We start from the raw sequence: 24506 nt of genomic DNA on the forward strand, positions 1-24506 counted from the left end.
CTATAGCATACTTTTAGGTAAATTTAATTACATAACATGTAAAGTGCTAATTGTCCTTCAGGTCAACTTTGGCCCATCACAGAGTTTTTGATAAAGTTTTTGCCTTAGATTACATGAGACATGATTAGGCAAAAAAAAAAACAAACAATAACTTGAATTATTTCTCATGATTACATAGAAGAAATGACTACAAAAATAACTCTCTTCTTTTTTTATATATATAGGTACGTTCTCATTATATTCCGAAAGTTTTTCCAACTTTTCTAGCTTTCACTGTCAGCACACTTAATTAGTTGGTAATTATAATTTATTTTCACCCACTCTCAATTAGGTTTCATTCTCACCCCCAGCCAATTCACTTGGCATTTTGCATGGGAATTTTTGCAGTTGTGTTTTTTTTTTTAATTCTTTTGTCTACAAATGAATTAACATGCATAAATTGTAATAAATTACAAACACTAAATATTAATATTATTTAAGCTTTGAAATGATTTCTATTAAACCACCTTGATCGTCTCCATTTATATTGTTTTACCTCTCTCAAACAAAAGCCATACTGAAATGATTCATCGTTATTGTGGTCTTGTATGACTGGAATAACTATATATATATATATACGTGAGTGCAGCATATAGACAACAGATCATTCATACCTGCTAATTGTGGCTAAGGTTTTTTTTTGTTCATTTAAGTTAATTTTTTTTTTGTTGTATTCGCAAATTGCCATGTTCAAGTGCAATTTAATGAAATTTTGTTGTTGTTTCTGTGATTTTAATGGCATATTGGAAGTTTCTTGTGTGTGTCTTACATTGAATAATGTTTATGTTTAACAATTTAGCTAACCGTTTTGTAAAGTTGTTTGTAGAAAACTTCAAAAACTATGTCAGAGTCTGGTCTAGAGATTGAGTCAATTTGGACAGCTGTGAATAATCAACATTTGTAGATTGCCAAATGTTTGTTTGTAGTTAAACAAATTTAAGTAGAAACATTTTTAAACACTTCTTAAAGTTTGCTCCAGCATATATATACATAAGCTCGTTTAAAACCAAACGGAGAGTATTACGATATGACTTATTATTACGTATACGCAATGTAATAAGTATATAAAAAATATACACTTAATCATCATGAATCATTTCCTCAATTGTAGACTTCGAATCTCCAGATCTAATTTAATTTACTAATTATTCCTATTTAAAGATTTTGACGCCCTTCCTTTTTATGTTTTCTTGTTGGTAATCAATTGCCAAACTGGTTTTTACATAGTTAACTTAATCGTTGTTATTGGTTATAAATTATCACCTTTTCTAGTTGATGTGAATCATTGTTATTATAGGGTATTCCAATTTCATATGAATATTGTTAACAGTTTCCTATTTGGCATATCAAAAACTTCAAAATGTAACGTATAAAATGTCAAAACAACAAAAACAAGAATTCAAGCGATGTATGCAAATTATATAGAAAACTTGTTTTTGCATTTGTACAAAAGAGAGACAACATAAAATTTACCATTTATTCGTATATATGTACCTGTATAGTACAGATATATAAGCAAATATGACGTAGTAAGAGATGGAGGGAGTTTTTGTTTTTTATCCAAATGTAGAGAAATCCGGTCAAGAATTTTTGGTGTATAAAAATCTGGTTACGGTTACGGCCTTATATAATCAACTTGAATATAATTTTTTGCCAACGTTTAATTTATGTATTTTTTTTTTATTTTCTCTTCTTTTTTTTTGATACTTTGCTTCTTTTTTTTCTGCACCAGCACCAAAACACAACGCACCACGAAAACGAAACGAAACGATAATGAAACCAGACGATCCCCCTGATTTAACTAATACTATTAACTATATAGAAGAAATGTGATTCTTTTATTTTATTGGAACGCGGACATTTGGGACAGGGCAGCAGCAGCAGCACCAGACTGACGACGACGACGACGGTACCCACGGCGCGCGTTTACTTCGACTTGGGAAACGACGGTTTGCTCGATACGGCGGTTCAAATTGCTCTACTGTACTGTCCAGAGTTTGAGATACATTTCATAGCTCAGTCAATGAAAGACTGAAGAGAGAGAGCAAGAGAGAGCGAGCCACAGTAAGTGAACGTGAAGAGAGTGAAAACGACGAGTTGACAGCTGTTGCAGATACTCGGATACATGTACACAGGGTTGTTCTCTGTCTCTGTGTGTGTGTGTCTGTGAGTATCTATGTGTCGCGTGTTTACATTTGTAGTTGTTATTTACTACCAACAACGGCAACTGCCAGTTACCGAGACTCTGGTTCTTCTTCTTCCTCCATATCTATTCTCTTCTATGGCTCGGTGACGGCAGCGATAAAATTGCGACGCCAACAACGTGTGCAGCTTGTAGATTTTTGTAGAGACCAAAGCCAAAGAATGGGAAACAGAGAGACCCGAGAATGGGAGAGCCAAAAAGCGAGACTATGAATATAAAATGAGACAAATGGGTTAGGTAGAACCTTTGGGTTCGCTACCTTTGTTCTGGGTTCGGTCGTAGACACCACTAAGCAATTTGTTGAAAACAAAAATTCTCCGAAAAACCGATATACTGTTTACTATTATGAAACTGTAAACGATCCTAGATAATCTATAGATTAGGTAAAAGATTTACAATTTGCGCATTTGGCAATTTTTTTGGCCACAATATGTATCTACATATGTACGTCAAAACAGGTGGGCGGTCACTGCCCAAATTTACGTCGTAATAAAATTTGTTTTAGGTTGTTTTAAGACCAGAGGTTTTTTTTTGAAGGTATTTAGATTGTTTCAAGACCCGAGGTTTTTTTGAAGGTATGGAAAATCCTATACATCCTACATATATAGTGCAGCCGATTCTCATCCGATATTTACATAAAATATCTAGTTCGGCGGAGAAAGAAGCGCTTATTCCAACTTTTAAGTAGTCACCAATATGATTTAGTGCTAAAAAACAAAATCAAAAGAAAATCAAAAAGACAAAATGTTTTTAGCTGTCGCTTCATTAGTTTTTGCTTTAGAAAAAAAGTAGTTAAAAAGTAGTTACAGTGATTAATAAGGTGAAATTTGTTATATTTCACCCAGCAAATTATAACTATAACTAAATTGACATTTTTTAAGATATGGTTAAGAGAATGAATCTTTGAAAAGTGGAATATAGTGGAATAGAATATTAGAAAGCTTATTTTGAATTAATGACATATCATTCCCGCCATTCTTCGTGCTGTTCCACAGCGGGGACATAATTCCACGCGGTTATTTGTCTATAAGCCAAAATAAGCTTTCCTTTCCGAAAAAGTACCGAACTCAGATGCTATGCTCTATGACCCGCTATAAAACTGCATTTAGTTCTCGGTCAAAAAATGTGCTGAACGGACTTATGACGTTATGTGCTTGTTTTGCTTAAGAGTAGTTAATAAGTAGCGATTCAAGAATCCATGTCGGAGACAGCAACCGGAACTCTATACAATTAGATTGTTAGGAAATGAGGTAGGTAATATTATCTATGATATTTTTAAAACTAAAGTTCTTTTAACTCAGTATTACAGTTCAATAAATTTGCAAGACTCACAGATTCAAAAATTCAAAATTCAATTAAAATTGTAATAATATTTACAAAAATACTTTCCCGAACATTCTATATAGAAACATTTTTCCTATACCTTAAGATTGCTTATATTTTGTATAAGTTAAGGTCCATCTCAATATAAATTATTCTTAATATCATTTTATTTAATATTAATAGAAAGAAACTAATATATTATTATTTTGTTTTCAAGCGTCCTAAATATCAAAGTCAAGCAGACAAATTAAAGATTGAAATTTGTTTAACAACATAATTATTTTGTAGCTAATTTTAGGTGCTCCCTTTGTCCATCTTTCCCAAGGACAATTTTTGACAATTTTTATTCTTGATTCTCGCCATGGTATGCTAAAGATATACCCAATCAACTGATTGTAGAGCATTCGAAACCAGTTGTCGGTTCTGCAGCTGCCAGTTTTATATGTTTTTTTTTTGTTCAGTCCGTGCATAGTTCAGTCTCTTTTTTTTGGAATGGAAGTGATTGTGGCTTGGGCAAGAGCTGAAGAGAGTTATTCTCCAAAGAGACTAAAATACCTTTTGGGATCCATAGGTAAAAATTGTTATAAAACATGTCAGCTCTATCTTAACTATATATTGATTAACTAAACAATAATCACTAATCATTCAATGGGCATATCGATTAGGTATTCTTTCAGCCCAACCTAAATTCCGTGACAACAATGGCTAAATGATCGATTGGAAAAAGAGAACAAACAGAGAGACAGAAAATGTAAGAGAAGAGAGAAGACACTGAGGCAAGGTCGTTGTTTGACAAAGAGACTGAAAGATAAATTAAGAGCGCCAGATAAACCTAAAGAGAGAGAGAGAGAGAGACAAAAAACCTTTTGCGAAAAAAAATTGCAATGCAGTTCGAGAGATAAAGCCAGGTAGACTGCAGGCAGGGCAAAATAGGTCGATGACAAAGGGAATAAGAAATTGGTAATACAATTTTTACCTACCTTCTTCTTCTCCTTCTTATGCCTATCAGCTGTATGCAAAAACCACAAAAGAGAGAAAATGCAAAAACTAATTTCATTTTACCAATTTGCTTGAATAAAACTGCTTAGCTTAAACAAAAATGTGTTAACCAAAGACTGGAATTGCACAAAGATAAAGATAGTTGCATAGTCTAAATGTGTTTGTGTGTCTGTGTGTGGGTGGGCGGAAAGGGGTCTTCATTCCCACCAACCACACCCACTCAGACAGTTAGCCACAAGACCCAGACAAAAGATAAACTCTATTTAGACCCCAGCCCAGACAATGCCCGCAAATAAGAGAATGGCAGCAAAAAAAAGAAGAAAAGTGGGCAATGGGAAATGGTAATGGCTTTGGGCCACAAGCTGAGAAATCAATGTCGCCCCTCTCCCCCACTCTTCCACCCAGAATGAATTGATGGGTACCCCCGAGACACAAAAGCCGCATGTGCAACTAATCAAGAATTCAATCAAAATGCGCAAAATGCAACAACGAGATACGAGTATTATAAAGATATTACATTTTGAGGTTACATGACTACGACTAAGCCCGACTAGTAATTGTATTAAATCCGATACTCAATTTATCGAAGATGTGGATGAAGGTTGAGGGATGTAATTAAACGAAATAATGAAAATTGCATTATTCCCCAAGGTAATTGGAAATCAATTAAAATCAAAGCGAATTTCAAATTTCAATTTTAATAGGCAAAAATGTAACAAGAGAACAAAACGAGAATGCAAACAGCAACAAGTCAACTTCAGTTGACAAATCTTTAGGGACTTGACTTATTCAAAATGTATCTTCTTTCAATTATTAGTTTGTGGCTCGTATGTCAACTTGCTTTAGTTCGTGCAAAATGGCAAATAGTCAAAGTTGTAGCTTCTAGTTGGTAACGATTCGGTATCGAATAGCATTCGTTTGCATAAAGTTGAAATTGATGCAAGAATAATCAATTTCAATGGAATATCTTGGGTAGTTGCAGCTGTAGTAATCATTAAAGTTGAAAGACTTATTTCAACAAGGATAAGGATTGTTCCAACCAAATCACTGCAAATTACTTCCACAACGACTGGAGAGTAAAGTGTTCATACCTTTGCCTTCTCAGAACCGAACTTTATATTTTATTTAGAGGAAAACCTCCCAAAGACGACTTTTTACGACCATATCACATAGTTAATGCAATCAAATAAAGGACCTTTTCTTCTAAGTGAACATCCAAACATAGTGTTTGAGGTTACAGGTTATACCTACCAATAAGATAAAATGGTGTATTAAAATCTCTGTCCGTTTCTGTATCCGACTATATCTCAGGAACTTTTAAAGAAACTTTGATAGCTACCAAATTTAAAATAAGCTGTCTAATAGTATGGTATGCTGGTAAAGTAACTTTATTTTTTAGACCGATTCGATGCCAACAATAAAAAAAAACGATTGTATCCCTAAATTTTCAAAATGTTGTTACAAAATTTGGCACATTCGTACAGTAAATACCGTCTATAACGATACTGAATGTTATTCAGTAATTGTATGTATGTTAGTCAATAAGGTATTGGAAATCCATGACGAAAAAAACACAATTTTAAATGAGTTTGATTTAGGTATAAGGAAAAGCTCTGGCTTTTTTAAACTAGACTTTTTTAAATCATGGGTAAATTTAATTTACCAATTAACGATGATGAAAAGATGAAGCAAAGATTTGCTTCAACTTTAAACAAAAGACAAAGAAAAAGACAAGAATTCAAAAAGAAAAAAGGCTTAAAAAGTTTCTTAGTTAAATGACAAGGCAAAAATTGCGATTGATATAGTCATGTTCATTCTCAGACTACAACAAGATGAGCCAATTTGATGTACATATAATGTTATTAAGAATTTAGTAGTAGACTTGTTTAAATTTTGTGAATTCACGCACTTTGGCTGTTAAATGTTTGCTTAAGTAATATATCACCCATGACTTTCACATTTCGTTTCGTTTAATTTATTATCAACGACCATCATTCCAGTCATGCTTCCGTTTATTGTCCTTTTATTGTGGCAATTTGTTGGAATGATAGTTCGTATTATATTCATACATAATATAGTGTCTGTCGAATAGGACACATAATGGCCTAAATCAATCAGAGTGACAAACATTTCGAATGGCTTAATAGCCACCACCTGGATAAGTAATTTTATGTTAAACCACATTATTAACATTTTTGTGGAATAAGTTTAGAAATTGTAGTCAAAATCCATAACTCAAATTGTTTGAACATTATTGTTAGATTTCACTCTCTAGAAATAAATGTACCCAGCACTTGTTTATTTTCTCTTCGTATAAGAAACTAGAAATAAATAACAAAACTTACCTCTAAATTTTAATATTGATTGTGTTCACTGGAAGTTCTGTAAAGAAAAAAGAAAAGTTTTATTAATTAAAAAGGTCAGTTTTAAAATGTTTTTTTCACTAATGTATTGTACATATATTCTCAGCTGCAAATGCATTTCACTCTTAAGAATGAACTTAAGAGTCTTTGCCACGTTCCTTATTTTTGGGCCAATGTCAGTGACAATTAGACACGGACTGCGAGACAAAAAAGTTCCCACAGTCATTAGGGTCATGATGCCATGATGTCGTTTTTGGTCTCGTGTTCACAATTCGTTGTATGCTATAAGCAATATGGGCCCTAAGATTTACAAGAGGTTCTTACATATGCACCCGAGTGCATGTGCGTGTGTGTGTGTGTCCACAGATAAGGCTGAGTGGGCTACTTGAGACGTCGGCAGCAAAGCTTGAGTGGTTTTTGAAGCGAATATTATGAAAAGCTCCACCAAGCAGGTATAAGAGCTTTTTCAAGTCTAATTTGTAAGCTTGACTTTAATGGTTGAATGAACTTAAGCTTGGATTGGTTGAACGATAAGTATACACTGAGAAAAAATTGTTTAATTCATTACTTCATTGGGCTATTCACATCTACAAGTCTGTCAAAAGTCTCTCTCCTTTAGAGTTTTTTATGGAAACAACTTTTTTTTTAATTAATCGTAGGTAAATAATGTTTATTAAAATATTCTTAGGTAAATAATAGAGGCTAATATTAAGAATGTATCAGAAAAATTGTATCAAAATTTGTACATATCCTTTACTTATCCTCTAAACCAAAGACAGATTTTTACCAAACTGACAAAAAGGGTTAAAAAACTAAGCAATTAAAACTAACATCTCAGTAGCTAACACGGATTAAAATTTTAAAATTTAGCTTATTTTCATTTTAGAATGAATTTAAAAAAACATTTTTAGCTTGTTGGTTTAATGTTTAAAAAACAAGCCTAGACTCAGATATATCTCTAAAAAGTAATTTTTGAAATTTTATTTTTTAAGAAGGTATTTATTAACAATAATAAAAAAACGATCTAATTTTCTAATAAAAAATTGTGACCGCTTTTATTACCTTTCTATGTTAGCAATAACAACAAATTACCTTTTACTTTTTTGCCTAGATAACTCGTATTTTGAAGTGTAAAGCCACTGCTGGAAATACCTCTTTCCATCTAACTTTTAGAATAAAAAACTTCACCGTATTCAAATTGTGAGTTCAGTTGATTGAAACCATCCTCTTAATCATTCAAATTGTGCCAGTTTGAATGTGTGTTGTGGCCACCAATTAATTCAGCATAATTTACTCTCCCACAGGATTTGTGAGGACTTGACATGGGGGTTGACAATTTTTTAACTACCTTCAACTTTAACACAAATTTCACACCCATTATTGTTATTCTTTGCTTTAGCAAACAATTAGCCAAGGGTTGAACCCGCCTCTACACTCCTTCTTCCCGCCATCGAAAACTACCCAAAGCCAAATAATAGTAGAGGGAAAAATAAATATTTCAAGTGCCTGTGACAAGGTTCAAATGCAATTAAAAAGCATTTAACAGATTAAAGGCTATAAAAAAGAGATTGCTCTAAAAAAATAAATAAATAAATTTAAGCATGCGTTGAGGAGGGCTAGAAGCCAGCATTATCTCGACATTTAATTGAAAAACGATGAGACATCGAGAAGGGAGCAAGCGTGTGAACCCAACAAGCCGGAAGTTTATTTCATTTTTTGTCAGTGTTGCCAATTTATATATAGCCCGAAGCCTTAGCTAACTAATCGATATGGTCTAAAGAGAGTGTGAACCGCATCTACATTTAATGGCCAAAATATTGGAAATTTTCTTTTGCTCTGAAATTATTTATTAATAACGGAAAATACAGCTTTCGCTAATTAGTTTGTTGGAGTTTGTTTTAATAAAACAAACAAAAGCGAAAGTTTCAATATCATTAAAAATTGATATACAATATACATAGATACAATGTGAATAGAATATAAAGTTAAACGTTAAACGACTTGGAAATACTCTGCAACTTAAATGTACTTTAATCAAATTCAATTTTCAATTTATTATTGGAATTTTTAAACGAAAGATTTTAATTTATTATTGGATGCTTTTTAACCCAAAGATTTTTGTTACACGAAAAAGTCACTTTTAACTACATTTATGGAATGTTATTACAAATCACATAATTATAATTTTCGTAAACTTCTTTTTGTCTTTGTTTTAAGGAGATTCAAATTTAATAAAGACCTAGACGAATGACACTAGAAACTTATTTTGTCTTTCCAAAATATTAATTAAATTAGTGTTGCCACTCATAAAATATCCAGTGTTGAAATTGTGTGAAAAAGATTAGGTTTGTCACACACTTAAAAGTTTTTAGCTCATTCTCATATAATAGCCATTTAAATACTTACTTCCCATTAAATGTTATGTTTGTTTATAAATTTTGTTGAAATTATCACAGTTTAAGTATTCATTTCAATATTTATATTTCTCATATAAAAAACTGCTTAGTGTTGCCATTTACATAATGAATGCAGGGTATAAAAAATACATAAAACAGAATATAATTTATCGTCGAACATTAAACGATAATGATCTCACAGCAATAACAGTTATCCTCTTAGTTTAAAGTTTTGCTTTATTTTTTTTTATTAGGTTTCTGCCCCTCATCATAAACATTTTCACAGCCAATTTGTTTTTCATATTATCAACCTCATTGCACTTTTCTCCCCAAGTCGCAGTAAAATGCGTAATGCAATTCCATTTTACAACATTTCTTCATCAGCATCTTCCCATCCGAACCCATCCCATCCGATCCCATCCCATCGGAGTGCCATGCCCGTTCCTGCCCTCCATTATATTTGAATTGTCTTGCAACGCCTCTGCAGCTGCAGCAACTGCAATTTGAATTGATGCCACTGCCGCTGCCCCACGGCTCCACTCCAGACTTCACAATTGAAGGCGAAGACATCGGAACGTGCCAAGATACGTTGTATGCACACATCTGGGTGTTTGTGTGAGTGTCTATCTATGTGAGTGGGTTGGTGATGCTAAAATTGCATTAATATAATTTTAGTTCTCTTTGCTCTTTGGCTTGCATTTCGCCCATAATGTCCCCCCCTGTTTTGGTTTGCAATGGATGTGCCAGGCAACTGTCAAATCGATTGTAGTTTAAGACTTGGAAAATATCATAAGTTTTAACAACACATTTTACCAAGTCAACACTATTAAAGACAGAAGTAGATTACCCAAAAACAATGCTCCAATCTGATGGGGTCGGAAATGAAAATTTATATAATCAACGAAAATTGGTTCAGTTTAATTTAAACAAAAAACTGTGCATAAACTTTCAGATTTATGTTAGTCAAGCATTTCAATATTTTAGTTGGATAAGATTAAAATCTATTATTTTTTGTGGTATATCTTTAAAAAATATATGCAATAGATCAACTAACTTATACTAACACTTCTATAAACCTATATTTAAAATTTATATTTCTCTACTGCATACCTAGAAACTATCTTCTATCTTAAGTCATCTAGTTTAGTTTAATTTAAAAAAAATTGTCTAATATATTACAATGACAAAATACTGTCTCCATATTTACTTAAGCTTGAATAGCTTGTGTAATAATTTCCTTATTTACTTTATGTCCCCGTGTGAACACAGTAAAATTTGTATGGTTGTCCCTTTGGTCTTAACCAGGGTTGTCACATCTACATAAAAGTAGATCACTTTTATTCTGTTTCACACACCCACGTTAGCAAAAATCTTTAAAATTCCCACGGGAAATACGTTTGGAACACGCGCCAATGTCAAAGCTTCCGTTCCTGGCACATTTTCTTTAGAAGTCCGTGCCGTAGTTGAGTTCGGGAAAAGCTGTTCTCAGCGCAATTACACTTGTACGCCTTGTACGGCTCGGACATAAACACAAGCGAGTGCCACAGCGACGCTTAAGGATAATGTGCCACACGTCGTCGGCCTACAAATGTCTGGGAGTGTCCTTGCTTTTTAGGGTTGTTAGCCTCTCTGTGGTGGGCTGCGTGTGGGATGGGTGGTAACGGAAATCATGCAAAAACGTGCCGTACACGAGTCGCGAACGAGTGAGAGAAAGAAACGAAAGAAGAGAAAACTTTTCATATTGCTTGTCTGTTTTGTGTCTGTCGGTGACAGTTGGCAGAACAACTTTTGCCCAACCTACCCCATATTTGAATTTAGCTACGAATCAATCAGTTCTAAGCCGCTAACTGGCATATTAATTGGTCATAAAGCAGAGTTAACCACCAAAAACCGCAGCACTCTGGTGGTTGATGGTAACTCTGGTCAAGCCCCATCCCCCCAATGCAGAATTATTGGCTGGGAATTCTTTTTTCTTTTACCAGTTGAACTTAAGCCCTATTATGCTCAAGTGTCTGTATCTTCCTGTAGGCTTAACGCTTGACTGGCTTTTCTCGTATAAGGATACCCGGTTCTGTTGCGGTCAGGATGAGGACCCTCGTTTTGTTAAATTGCTCATTAACTCGATCACGAAGTCATCCAAAAGAAGGAATGCATAAAAGTATTTCAAATGAACTGTTAAGAGAACGTGAGAAGCAATGGCAAAGATGATTCTTAAATTGTCGTAGGTCAGTTGCAAAATGAAATTATTTAAGAAATTTGCAGTTTTTCATAAGAATTTACATTTAAAACTAATATTTGGTATCTCAAAATGAAACATGAAGCAACACAGATGAAAGATTTCTAATTTTCCACTTAGTTGCTTATAATTCTTTTAATTTGCATACATTTTTTGTGAGAAAACTAAGCAAACAATATACTAAAAATAACAGAACAAATTAAAATTTCATTTAACTTTCATTGGACTGAAAGTAAATTGAAAGCTGTTGAAATTTTATAAACCTGTAAAATTAATGGTCTAATTTTACCGCAAGTTTTCTTTTGATTACTCAACAAAGTTTGAACTTTTTAATCGTAAAAGTTTTCGGCAGCCAATCAACTATAATCAAAAAACTACTCCATTTTGATAACTTTCCTACCCAAAAGGCCATAAACCAAACCTGTGGACCAATCAATAAGCAAGCCACATCTTTTAAGGAAGATTTATATGTAAGTTTATAGATGGTAAAGGAAGTAAATTTAAACGAATATACACACAAACATACACACCCACACACACACACATACGCCGTCCTATCTATACTAGATATGCACTTCAATAAAAATATTAAGTTTAGCAAGAAAAACTTTTCGTTGTAATGGACATCCGTTTGACTTTTATTATTGCTTCAAGGTGTGTTTTTGATGAAGGCGAGAAGCACTTCAAGTGCAATTGAAAAGCTGAAAAACCACATATAAAAAACAAAAACAACAACAATCAGTCTGAATGCATGTGCGTTGGCAAAGGAAATGACTTTGGCGTGGTCGAAGATAGGAAAAACTAGAGAGAGAAAAAGAAAAAAATACCCATCCCATTAAAGCGACGAATCTTTATTGCCCTTTGCAGTCTCTAGACTGTTGAATGAAGAAATATTGTGGGTTCCAAGGATTGCTTAGATATTAAGGGGAATATATTCATCGTATTTATCTAACTTTAAGAGTTCTTGAATTGATCTCTTTAAAATCAAAAATCAATTTAAACTGAAACTGACAAAGTAATTTTATGACTTATTAGATAACTAAACAGCCAACTTTCCAACTTTATAGAAAGGATGAATCCCTTATCAATATGATAAGAAGATAAAAGAGTAAACGAAATTTCTAACATTAGAAAACTTATACATAAACAGAATGTCTATTAAAGTCTTCTTGGCTGTTCTTTTGTTAGTCACAAATCATCTAACCAATATCATAATGATGTCTGTAAGGGTATTGAAATTACAGAACTCCAAAGGAAGAGAAGAAGTTTTGGAAGCATTCTGCGTGTGTGTGTGTGTGCGTGGGGGTGTAAATGATTGTTTTGGGTATCTTCTACTTTATTGTGGGTGTCTAGATTAGACACTATTATAGCGAATCATTAATCTTGTGGCATGCCACACCACCAAAAAGCAGCAGCAGCAGCACAACAAGCACAAATAAAAGAATAAAAATAAAAACACACATACAAAAGGCCAATCAACATGGCCAATAGACACGCCTTGGTTCCACGGCTTTTTTGTCATTTTATTGATCCATGTTGACGCCAAAGCGGGATGATAGGGATGGAGACACTTGTTACCGAAAGTCAAGTGCAAATTTATCGTCTATGTAAACAAAAACAAGTGATAAGCTAATTAACTTTATTAACATTTTAATGGACATAATCTGAAAAAGTGAAAATAAAAGCAATAAAATGCTTGCATCATTGAATCGATTAAAGATAAATCCATAGACACACGTTCCAGTAAATGAAATTGTTTTGTGACAGAACTATTCAATTGTATAAGAAACCTTTGGAATGATTAACATTTAGTTTGGAAAATGACAATCGAAGAACAAAATTGTCTTTAAGGTTTAAAAGGAACCAAGATCACACGTTGAATTGAACTTCATTTGATAGTTAACTGAACTAAAGATATCAATATTTAACAACCAGTGTAAAAACCAAAGTGTATTTTAATCAAGACTGCTTTGTAAATTTAGCAAATTACAAAAAAGTAGCAGGAAGGAACAGGAACGCATCCATGTGGTTTTTTAAATTTACCTGTATGACAGGCAAATTCGTACAGTTTCTGCTTCCTGTTCATGTATCATGTATCGATTATATACCACCTTTAATGCAAAAAGCTTTATCAGGCTATAACTATAACACTATATATCTGTTTCCGTCTACTTTAGTAGTCTACTATAATTAAGATATTATTGTAGTTTCTATCTGTATCGAAAATCTACATACTTATATTCCAATTCAGAGTTACATTTTATTCAACAGACAGTGAATGTTGTCGTTGTTGTCTGATGAATTTCTTCATAACGCAAAATCTTCGCATAATTTTAAAATTACATTAAATTTAAAAAATTAAATTTTTATAAACCCCTTTACATAGAAAACTAATCTTAAATAATTTAATAATTACCTAAACTGTTTTTCCAATTTCATCTACCAACATTTCATTTTATTTTCGCAAACAATCTCTTAGAAATTCTTTTTATACGGAAGCATGAATCCAAATAAATATAGATATATAGATCCTATTCCAATCTTAGATAGTTACAAGCGACATTAAGGCAAACACAGATGGAAATTATTAAATCTATATAATTTTTTTTTATATAAAATAGAGACAAAATGATTTTTAACCTTCATCTTGTCTGCTTTGGCACAGTAAATGTACAAAATTGGAATAGTTTATAAAATAAATCATCGAACTTTGTCTGATAATAATCAATGACCTTTAAAAATGTTATCAACATAAAATATATAAATCAAATAGTTACTAAGTAGTCAAAACCTTTTGCTTAATGCTCAAAAGACAGTGAGATATACTTATTTTTTGCCCACTGTTTGTCTAGAAATTTATCAAGATTTCCTTGTCCATTGCGGAACAGAAAAAGACAAAGTGTGTGTGTGAATGTGTATGTGTGACGGAGAGGAAATGAGAATGGGTAAGCTCGATTGTCACGCGGCGAACTCGTAAATCTAATGGGATCCAAGCATTATATACATATAGATACATTTTATGCGTATACGTTTTATGAGACTACTGAGTCGTCTCTGGCGATTTAAATGTGTAAGAAAGACATTGAAAGCGTGCTAAGAAATGCCAACTAAGGATAATAATAATAGTCATGGCAAACGGATGGCAAACGAAGGACAAGAGAAATGCAAGTGTAAGTTCTTGTTGACATTTTTATTCAATGAAATCTAATTAATAATGTTCTTTAAACAAATATTGCAATTTAATTGTCACACTTAATTGTTTACTGATTACACAGCACCCTCTTTGTTCTTCCCTCGTTCCTCCCAACTTGAAGACTGTCACACATGAGTATGAACTCGTAGCCCTATTCTCGCCGCCTACTTACAAATGAAATTAAACACAATTTTTCATGCTCTACTAAGAGTTATGCACACTTTACTACGACGACTACTTCTCTCTGTTGTCATCCCATCCCAACTTAACATCAACATCATCATCATCAGTAGCAGAGTTGACGTTGTCGACGTCGTCATCGTGGGTGCGACAAAAAAATAAAGAACAAGACTACGATTTAAGTCCCTGCCATCTGGATCTAAGTGGAGGTTTCTACCGACTGTCATGCTTGGCTGCTCATTTATGACCATACAGCACAATCAGAATGTATCTCAGAGATATGTACGCATACCCACAATGTCTGTGTATAAGTGAGAAATGCATTTTATTGCCTTGCATTATATTTTAAAGTAGAAAGCATTGTAACTCTTTGGTTACTTTTATTTCCTCCCCAAAAGTTCATTGTGCTCTATGTTTTACCTGAGCAAAAGAAGGCAGTGATTTGTTGCATAGTCCCCCAAAGGGGTTACTTTGGTCATGGTTCGAAGTCCGGCTAATTATGGTCAGAAGATACATACTCTTATATCTAAAAAAAATTTTCAGTCTTTGAGACTGAACCCTTCTCTCCCAGTACGAAATCTTTTCCAATATTTACCAAAATTTGCAATACGATTTAAAAATTAAGAGCAGAGGCAACAAATTGCATATTTTTTTTTGTTTTTTTCCCTGCCCTACCCCAAGCGCCACCAAACCCAAGACATCATACAATATTTTATTGTCATACGCCAGACGCCCTCGACAATTTAGCATCTTTAAATTATATCTGACATTTAATAAAAACAAAAACAAAAAAATTGATTGTTACTGGTGGGTTGGGAATCATATTAAAAATTCTGCATTTGTTGTTCAATCAACGACTTTGTAGTACCCTATGTAAAATACATATCTATTACTAAATTACCATTCTTGCAATAGGTTTGGCGACCTTCAACTATAAACTAGGTAAGCTTCCCAATACTCTTCTTTCCACCTTTACCTTTGACGGTTTTTAATGAAATTGAACTAAAATTAGACAGATATAATATACTCCTTGTCAGTATATTTACAGGGTATGCATAAAAATCATTACCCATTGTATCATCTTCCATAGAAATATGGCATAGCCTCTAGGAGGAAGACTTTTATTATGCATATAAATCGATTCGCTTGGATTTCCTCTCGATCATTTGTCATTTTATGGCACTTTCAAGTTTCGAGTTCAGTTCAGTTTAATTAGCAGATTCTAATTTACACAATTAACATTTTGTTCATAAATTTATGTACCGTATTGGTCATGCATTATATATATAAATGAACTGGAAGGTCATTGGAATCAAAAGAAAAATACAAAAAAAAAAAAACCAAATTGTTTTTCGAAAGTCAATAAGTAAAGATTTTGTTCATAAAAGCTTTTCGGTTACCAAGCGCCGCCACATGCTGGCGGCAACTAAATGAGGTTTTAGTATACTTACTTACAATACTTATTATGATTAATCATCATACACACAATGCCCCTAACTCACACAGACACACACACACACAGACATACTCGCAAAATACAGGTAAAAATGGAAGCTACGTTTTTGGTTTCCACGACCCGAGGTAAAGTCCATAGCAAACAAACAAAAAATAAAGAAAAAAAATATGAAAAAATAATTATTTTTAAGCTTTTTTTGCGCTCTTTTTGTTCTGTGTGGCATTTTCATGGTTTTGATTTTATTCCTACCCTACAATAAAAACCAAACCACAGAGTCATATTAACTTTAGCTTAAAAGTTCTTTAAGCAAATAGAATCGGACCTTCTTTTTATAACCATCTTTTGAAGACAAAAATTCAAGCATCAACTAAAGCTCAATTTGATCGAAAATTGGATTGGACCAAATGAATGATTATCTTAGTTATTATTCACCTGTAAATCTAATTGGAATCGAAACCAGATTTCTTAGCCTAAAACCATATTTTTTTGATGATTGTTTGTGTACCTACTCATGTATGTATAATTGCCTTAATTTTAAAACCTTTTACTTTAGACTTTGAAACTACTTGACAAACTGCTGGACAAAATACTTATACCCAACAATTTTGCCAAATTTATTCATAAAAAAAGCCTTATGCCCAATTAACGTATTTTTGCTCTGTGGTTTGGTGCGTGGGCTACTGACCAAAATTGGTAAATAAAACTGGAACTGGCCAAAACCGACAAAAACAACAATTATTCTTTAACATTACGAATAGGTGACGAAATGAATATTATCCATTGTTGTTTAAATAAAGAAAAAAGTTCTGCTATAGCAAAAAGTATAAAACGAATCCAAGAAAAACAAACTTTGACCAAGAAAATAAGCACACTATGCAAATAAACTGAGTCTAAATTTGAAGAAAATCTTAAAATGAAATGTTATATGCCCTTTAAAAACGTATGTATGCTCATTCTCATCAAAAGAAAGTAATTAACTGTATTAGAAATTCATTTTTAAAATTCCATTGTAATACACAAAGAACTTTAAAAGAATTTAAGTGTTGCAACTTTTAATATAAGATGGGTGGGCCCTAAATAGACCAATACTACTAGATTAAATATTAAATTTATTGATTTATATGGGTAGCTAAAAGCGATCTAGAATATACTTTCAAGGGTGTACTATCAGATAATTAAGATTTTCAGCTTAGGAAATTCTGTAATTTTCAAACGGGGTCATTTTGACAGTTTAAGGACTTATTAAAAGTTCCCAACCCTCTCGAAGATTCGCTATTTTTGGCGTAAGAACAAGTAGAATTATAAATACAGCAGAATCCGGTTATAACGACTCCGCTTATAACGTCCTTCCGGTTATAGCGACTTAAGTTCAATGAGTGATTGGTTGGTCCCAATACTAACCTATATGAAAGGGATATAACGACGAAAATCGTCGGTCCCTTGAGCGTCGTTATAACCGGATTCTACTGTATCAAAATTTTGTAGGTGTCCAGGAACCGAGCTTTCGTTGTATATATCAAACAATTAGTTTAATAACTCAAATATTAATGACAGTTTTAGCGATATGTTGCCTATGTAGTATATACAAAATTAACTCATATTACATAATTTAAGAACACATTCTAATTAAAACCAATGTCAAAAAACGTAATTTCAAAGCTTTTTTAAAGGCTCTATTAAATTTCAATTCCAATTCTAAAAAACATATTGGCAATTCTTTGTAGAATTCCTGCATATAATCATCCCAGAATAGTTTTCCAATTACCAAACTAAGTAAAGTCTTTAGGCAATCGTCTATTAAAGGGCATCCGATCTCGACCATATGGCGAACACACTAACACACTTACACACACAGATACGAAAAACGCATGTTTGCAAGGCGACGCTGACTGTTGCCTTGGCAATGTGACAAAATGCAAAAAAAAAAAACGACTGACGAACTGACTGACTGACTCTAAACTGCCAGAAGCAGCAGAAGGAAAAACAAAATGTTTTTATACCTAGTAATCAAAGAATAAAATTGAATTTATGACATATTGAATTCAACCAAACCCCAAAAGCATTTTAAACCGCAAAATATATATTATGAAAATATAAATATATTATTAATCATCAACATATTACTTATTTTTGTATTTAAAAGAGAGAGAGAGAGAGAGAGAGAGAGAGAGATTAACAGCTCTGCGGTGTAGCAAATATTACATTAATGATAAACTTTATGGTCTTTCATATCGAATTTATGACCAAGAATAAATAATTTATATTTGAATATGTATTGGCATTACCTAACCACAGTTAAAATCTATTATAATCAAAGTTACCGTCGGTCCCTTCGTCCCAATTTTTCGTCGAAAATTACATGCATTATGTAGGAAAGAAAATTGAATAAATAAATAATAACAACTTCTGTAAATTGCAATTGGTAATCGGGTAATTTGTCAGGACATAGTTACGCCCAGCTCAATAGAGGGTACAACAAAGTCGGTGACCCCAATTAAAGTTTGCAATTTGTTCTCCTCTTTTCTGTTTATTTCTCCGATTAAATATACGCATACACGCAAACAACTCCCAAAAAAATAAAAAAAGAAAAACGCCGAAAAGAAACAGAAAAGAGCGCCAAGCTCCAGAGTAGCCAAGAAAATCAATATTTCGGTGTTTTGGTCACCAAAAAATAAAACATAAGTCAGAAAAAAATGTGTGGCATAGAAAAGGAGCGCACGAGCACGACAAAAATTGGAGCAAAAGTGAAGTAAATTCAAAAACATCGCGTGTGAAAAGAAGCGAGACGAAAGCAAAGTTATAAATATAGTGAAATCCAAATCAACTCACCTGTGAATTTTTGCACATCCAAGTACGATGACGGAAAGATGCCAACAATTCAGGTAAATTTTCTTTTATTTTTTTTTTTTTATATTTTCTCACCAAAATTTATATTATTTTCATTGAATGACAAACAAATAAAGGGACACAATTGAAACTAAAAGAAACAGAGAACAAAACAAATGCCTTCAATATCCAGGTGGATTCCAACTGATTACACAACAAATGCAAACTCCACGAAACGAAGTTTCAAACGGGGAGCACCGTGAATATAAAGATTTTTTTCTTTTCTTTTTTTGTCACTTATTCTCCAACTGTCATGCGAATTTGTCCAACGTAAATGTTAGCACATCATTGTTAATATGAAAATTATTTATAATATTCAATTACTTTTTGCCTTTCTCATTCAATTTTCACACCAAACACCAAATCACAGTAAATTTGTGTGTTTTTCTGTTTTATACTTTGCATCGCGCCTTTGGCGAAACTCCGCGACACTAAACCAAATGAACGCCAACAACGCGGACCAACAACTGAGCGAAAAATCACTCGGGCTTGGTGCTTGGAGCTCGGAAGCCAGGCCCCCCAACCGCCCGCGCCATCCCCTTCCCCCTAGAAGGGAGAGAGAGCAAAGCAACATGTTGAGTAGCAGAAAAGAGTGGAGGGTAGATTCACAGCGCACATGCGTTTTGTGGAGCAAGTTGCCACTGTTATTCTCAGAATAGGCCAACAAAATTCACTCAGTAAATGAAAACCGTGACTTACAATTAGATGTTCCACATAAACCGACCACAAAAGTTAGTAGAAGGAAGGTCCACAACAAAGATAAAACACAAAAAACAAAGAAAGTATCCATCCAACTCGGGTAAAATTATAAACATGAACTTAGTATTTATAATTATTTATAACTACCTAATGAGTATTAAATAATTACCCAAAATTCGAAAAATAAATCTCGTATGCACAGTGTTGCCCTTATAGAATAAATCATCGTACAATGAAAATTTTTCCAAAACTAAAGCACACGTTATTAAACTAAAGGCTAGTGTCAAATTGAAACTGTCAATGAAAACAAAATTTCGGACTATAAAATATATTAAAATATGTAAAATGTTAAGCAACGTTCAAAAAGATGAAAATTTCGGACTAAATATAATAAAATATGTAAAGTGTAAAGCAGCGTGGAGAGATATAATGGCATTTATGCTGATTTTAGAGAGACAGAAATTAAATCGCTGGCCTTGAGTGCATTTTGATAACCTACATATAGTAGACATTCTCATGAATAGGAGTTTGAATTGATAAACTAATATAGCATGCTAAAATATAGAAATTACCTTTTCTTTGAAAAACGCAAACTTTTTTTTTGATTTTTACGAAAAATATAAATTTTATTTCTTTTTTTTGTTCTTGAAATATCTATACAGACAACCTGCTCACCTTTTGTGCTGCCTATGATTTTAAATCTTATAAATTATTATGATTTATTGACCTGAAGCCCGGCTAAAACCCAGTTTTGATTTTTTTCAAGTTTTGTTATGATTTTTTTATATTATTTTTGTTGGTAATTTTTCACGCGTAGACTTTGAGATATGTAGTAATTTATATACTAACTGATGTTCTCAGGAACTTTGTTTGGAATGCTCTAGAAAAGGTATTCAAATAGTTGCATTCATTTGATTTGTTATGGTGACTAATGTTAATAACCTAATTAAAAAAAAAAAAAAAAATGAGTGGCACACTTTAAAAAAAGTCAGATAATGTATTATTCAATTTTTCTTAAACTTATTAGTTTATCAATTTAAAATAACACTTTTTTTTATAGATATCAGAATTAGATCTTTTGCTTGGTACCAAGTATTGGGCAGTGATTGTAAATTAAAGCCAATCTTCTTACTAGCTATAGCTACTAGGCCAAAATAGCATAATTGTTTAATTATTAAAAACTTAAGGTAACAAAGTTGTCCACAATAACCCTTTTATTTTTCATATTATTTTATTAACATGATCGGAGAGCTTTTATTTATTCTCTTTTAAGTGTCTCTCGTTCTTCTATTAACGGTATAGTAAACTAACAACTGTGAAAAGCAACCCCTCTCTTTGGAACAGTCTCTGTTAACTGTGCGCCAAATTTGAAATTGAATGCTTTTCAATGGTTTCCAAAGGTTCCAAAGACAAAAACTTCTGCGCATTTTTTGTGAAATGCAGCAAAAATTAAGTATTACATATGTATATATATTTTTTTTGGGGTTTAACCGACAAGACAATTAAATGACAAAAATATAACTTTCTTCCGATTCGATTCTTATGGATTAAATGTTTCCAATTCATCAATCTCAATGATTTGTCCTGTACGAACGGGTCCTTTCACAGCGCGCATTATTTGATGCCGCGGAGGCTCCAACAGCTGCAGACGGCATTCAGTGAGTCGTCCACTTGCCCCAATACGGCTCAAAACTTTGATAACTCGAGCCTTAGTGGTTGGCGTTCTCATTTTAGACAATTTCTTGAACATTTTGTAATTTCAAATAATTTAATCTTTTATCTTATTTTTTCGAATAAACAATACAGAGTGAATCGATTATTTACTTTTATACCTTATCAACGAAAAAATAAATATAACATTTGCATCATCACTTGCTTTGATTACACACTTACAACATCCACATGACTCTGAATCTTAGGATTAACCAATTTAAATAGTCACATCATATTGAATCTAATTGTTAAATCAACGTGACAATTAAATACATATTTATATTTTAATGCACTTTATTATGTAACAGCTTAATTATAGTAAGACTGGTTTACTTAAAAAAGGATCGCTCAGGGACCTTGAAATCTTTGATCATCCTAGTTTTCTTTACTTATCGTTAATACGTTAGTCTTTAAATACAAGAAAACTTTTTAACAAAAATAAACGAGACAGTGGCTTTTAGGTACATAAAATGGCAAAGATGGTCTTTCATCGGTTTTTTTTTTTTTTTTGTTGTTATATGGACAAAATAACAACAACCGCCTGACTGAAAAATGGAATCCGAAGATAAGAATCTTGGAAATATTTTCGAAAATATTGTAAGATGAAAAGTTATAGCCAAATGTTCTATATCTTAAACTTCCGAAGTAGAAACTTGATAGGGCCCAGTGATTCTAGTTTGAGACCATCCCTCTTATTAAAAACATTGCACAATATTAACATAATTTTAGTTCAAATTAGTTATTTATTGCTTGCCATCCCTCTTATTAAAAACATTGCACAATATTAACATAATTTTAGTTCAAATTAGTTATTTATTGCAAATAGTTTAAATATTCGCACATAATTTAAAATCTTGAAAAAGATCAAAAAGACTCCGTTTTTAACACAAAAATTACATCAAGTCAACTTTAAAATAGATTTTTTGAAGAGTCGTTTCAGTCTAAATTAAAATATGTGGACATTGTTTTTACCACAGATTTGGATTCCTTCTATTTTAGTTACCATAAAAAAGAGAATTTGCATCTTAAAATCAAAAATTAAATTAAATTGCACAACTTTTTGAAATTTTAACGTTCCCCTAAATCGAATCGAATAATTTGTATTTATTTTTTCATGTGAAATTAAAATATGGGAGTCCTGCCATATATTAATATTACTGTAATTTTATTAATTATATAATTAGTTTCCGGGACCTGGAGGTAATGAAAGGATGACATTCTGAATATATAGTTGACTTTTCAAACGAAAATAAAAATGATTTAACTTCCAGTTAATAAATATTTATTATATTTACTTGATCCTGAACAGAAAGATTAAACGATTTGGACAAATAATTTTATCTCTCTTCAAATTCTTCAATATTGATTATATCCCCCGGGCGTACGGTTCCCTTGACAGCGCACATTGTTTGGAACCGTGGAAACTGCAATAGTTCTACGCGGCATTGCGTGAAATCTCCACGTGCTCCAATACGACTCAATACCTTGATGACCCTAGCCCTAGTTGTTTTGGGATTCATATTGACTTTAAATTAACGATTACTCTTCAATTTTTGTTTATTAATACTTTCAAGTAACATTTAACCCATGACCCACTGGGTTTTGCACACCGCCTTTTAGGTGGCAACACTCTCGAATTTGCCACGCAGTAGAACATCCCTCATGATCCCGGACAGCTCTTCATCCTTTTGGGCTCGCATCTCATCGATCACTGCCTCTCGAAAACCGGCATCTTTGGCTGGATTCTGAGGTAGTTGCTGTTGCTGCTTCTCTAGCTGCAATTGAGGGACTTCCACACCCAAAGTGGCTCCGATTCGCTCAATGCTCAAGGCACCAGTGTCACTGATTTTCGACCAACTATCTGTGCCGAACCAAATGGACAGTGCTTCATTATAATCGGTTACATGTGCACGAAATGGATGGGCGGGACTACCAAAACCTAAATGACTTATGGTATCCCTTAGAACTTTTGCCAATTTGGGTAACTTTTGGGAATAGAAGAGAACAGCGCCCCCGATTAGATGGGCCATGGAACGTAGGCAACGACAAATGTGTTTCTTTAGAGCAGGATCCAGATCCATGAAGATATCGTATTTGCCACCCACAATGACAACCGGAAACGGTAGCAGATCTAGTGTAATTAAGTCCCCCTGATGCTGTTGGCCAATTCTCTCTAGGGAACGTTGTTCGAGGGTCTCCTTAACTGCTGGACTGGCTTGTTCCAGCATATGATTAGCAGTTTCTCTCAGTCCCTTGTAGGCACACTCTAAATCGGTCCACACACGCTGCGGCTGTGATAGGTCCAGCATAATGAATACAGCCAATTGCTGCAGACCATGAGTCCGCATGGGCACATCAAGCAATTGTTCGGCATTATCCAACGATCCCAATTCCCAGACGTTCAAAACCTGAGCTGATCTGCCGCTGCCATTGCCCATGCGCCGGCCGAAACTGTATTCCAAGGCCAGAGTGGGTCGTGTGGAGAGATCTTCGCGGTCAAAGAACTTACTAATTGCTGTGGATTTGCCCTGGACATCAAAGGATTACTCTAGGATAATCATTAATTCGAGGCAATTCAACTTTTCTTACCACACACTTGCTGCCTAAAACAAATAGAGTCTTCTCCCTTGGCATTGACGTGGCCTCCAATTGGCGTAGACGTTGCTGCTCCTCTGCCAATTTCCCAGCAATATCCTGTATACTGGGCGTGGCATTCTCATTTATTTCTTGATTTTTCATTTCGAACATTTTCAGAAATCGTTTTTGTAAATTGTAAAGAATTTGCGGCAAACGCATCGCATGGACTAATGTGGCAAGGAG

At 33.3% G+C, this 24506-nt stretch overlaps 3 protein-coding genes across 4 annotated transcripts in view; all 3 read right to left on the reverse strand.

The window, feature by feature from the left end:
• The window catches only part of LOC6643793 (protein numb), a 33862-nt gene extending 14121 nt beyond the window's left edge, over positions 1 to 19741 (reverse strand). Inside the window, exons 1-2 of one of the 2 annotated variants that reach the window (XM_047010476.1) lie at positions 19218 to 19741; positions 6910 to 6946 (exon numbers count right to left, since the gene is read on the reverse strand). The gene's annotated coding sequence lies outside the window, so the exon portion shown is untranslated. Of the gene's footprint in view, positions 1 to 1512; positions 2015 to 6909; positions 6947 to 19217 lie in introns of those variants that run through there. The other variant, XM_002067047.4, reaches the window with a different exon arrangement.
• Positions 19742 to 21433: 1692 nt separating this feature from the next.
• LOC6643794 (40S ribosomal protein S28) lies at positions 21434 to 21818 on the reverse strand. Its single transcript, XM_002067048.4, has one exon. The coding sequence runs from the start codon at positions 21721 to 21723 to the stop codon at positions 21514 to 21516; it is 210 nt and encodes a 69-aa protein (XP_002067084.4). The 5' UTR covers positions 21724 to 21818; the 3' UTR covers positions 21434 to 21513.
• A 1133-nt stretch (positions 21819 to 22951) lies between these two features.
• LOC6643796 (cytoplasmic dynein 2 light intermediate chain 1) lies at positions 22952 to 24482 on the reverse strand. The gene is made up of 2 exons (XM_002067050.4): positions 24276 to 24482; positions 22952 to 24214 (listed from the first exon to the last, which is right to left on the reverse strand). Exons 1-2 carry the CDS (start codon positions 24480 to 24482, stop codon positions 23303 to 23305), a joined length of 1119 nt encoding a protein of 372 aa, XP_002067086.2. The 3' UTR covers positions 22952 to 23302.
• Positions 24483 to 24506: the final 24 nt, after the last annotated feature.

Source organism: Drosophila willistoni (assembly GCF_018902025.1).
Source record: "Drosophila willistoni isolate 14030-0811.24 chromosome 2R unlocalized genomic scaffold, UCI_dwil_1.1 Seg167, whole genome shotgun sequence".
Lineage (NCBI taxonomy): Eukaryota > Metazoa > Arthropoda > Insecta > Diptera > Drosophilidae > Drosophila > Drosophila willistoni.

Coding starts and splice junctions, on each gene's coding strand:
- LOC6643794 (XM_002067048.4), bottom strand. CDS start 21,723: ATGTTCAAGAAATTGTCTAAAATGAGAACGCCAACCACTAAGGCTCGA.
- LOC6643796 (XM_002067050.4), bottom strand. CDS start 24,482: ATGCGTTTGCCGCAAATTCTTTACAATTTACAAAAACGATTTCTGAAA. Junction 24,215..24,275: donor TTTTAGGCAGCAAGTGTGTG/GTAAGAAAAGTT, acceptor TTTGATGTCCAG/GGCAAATCCACAGCAATTAG.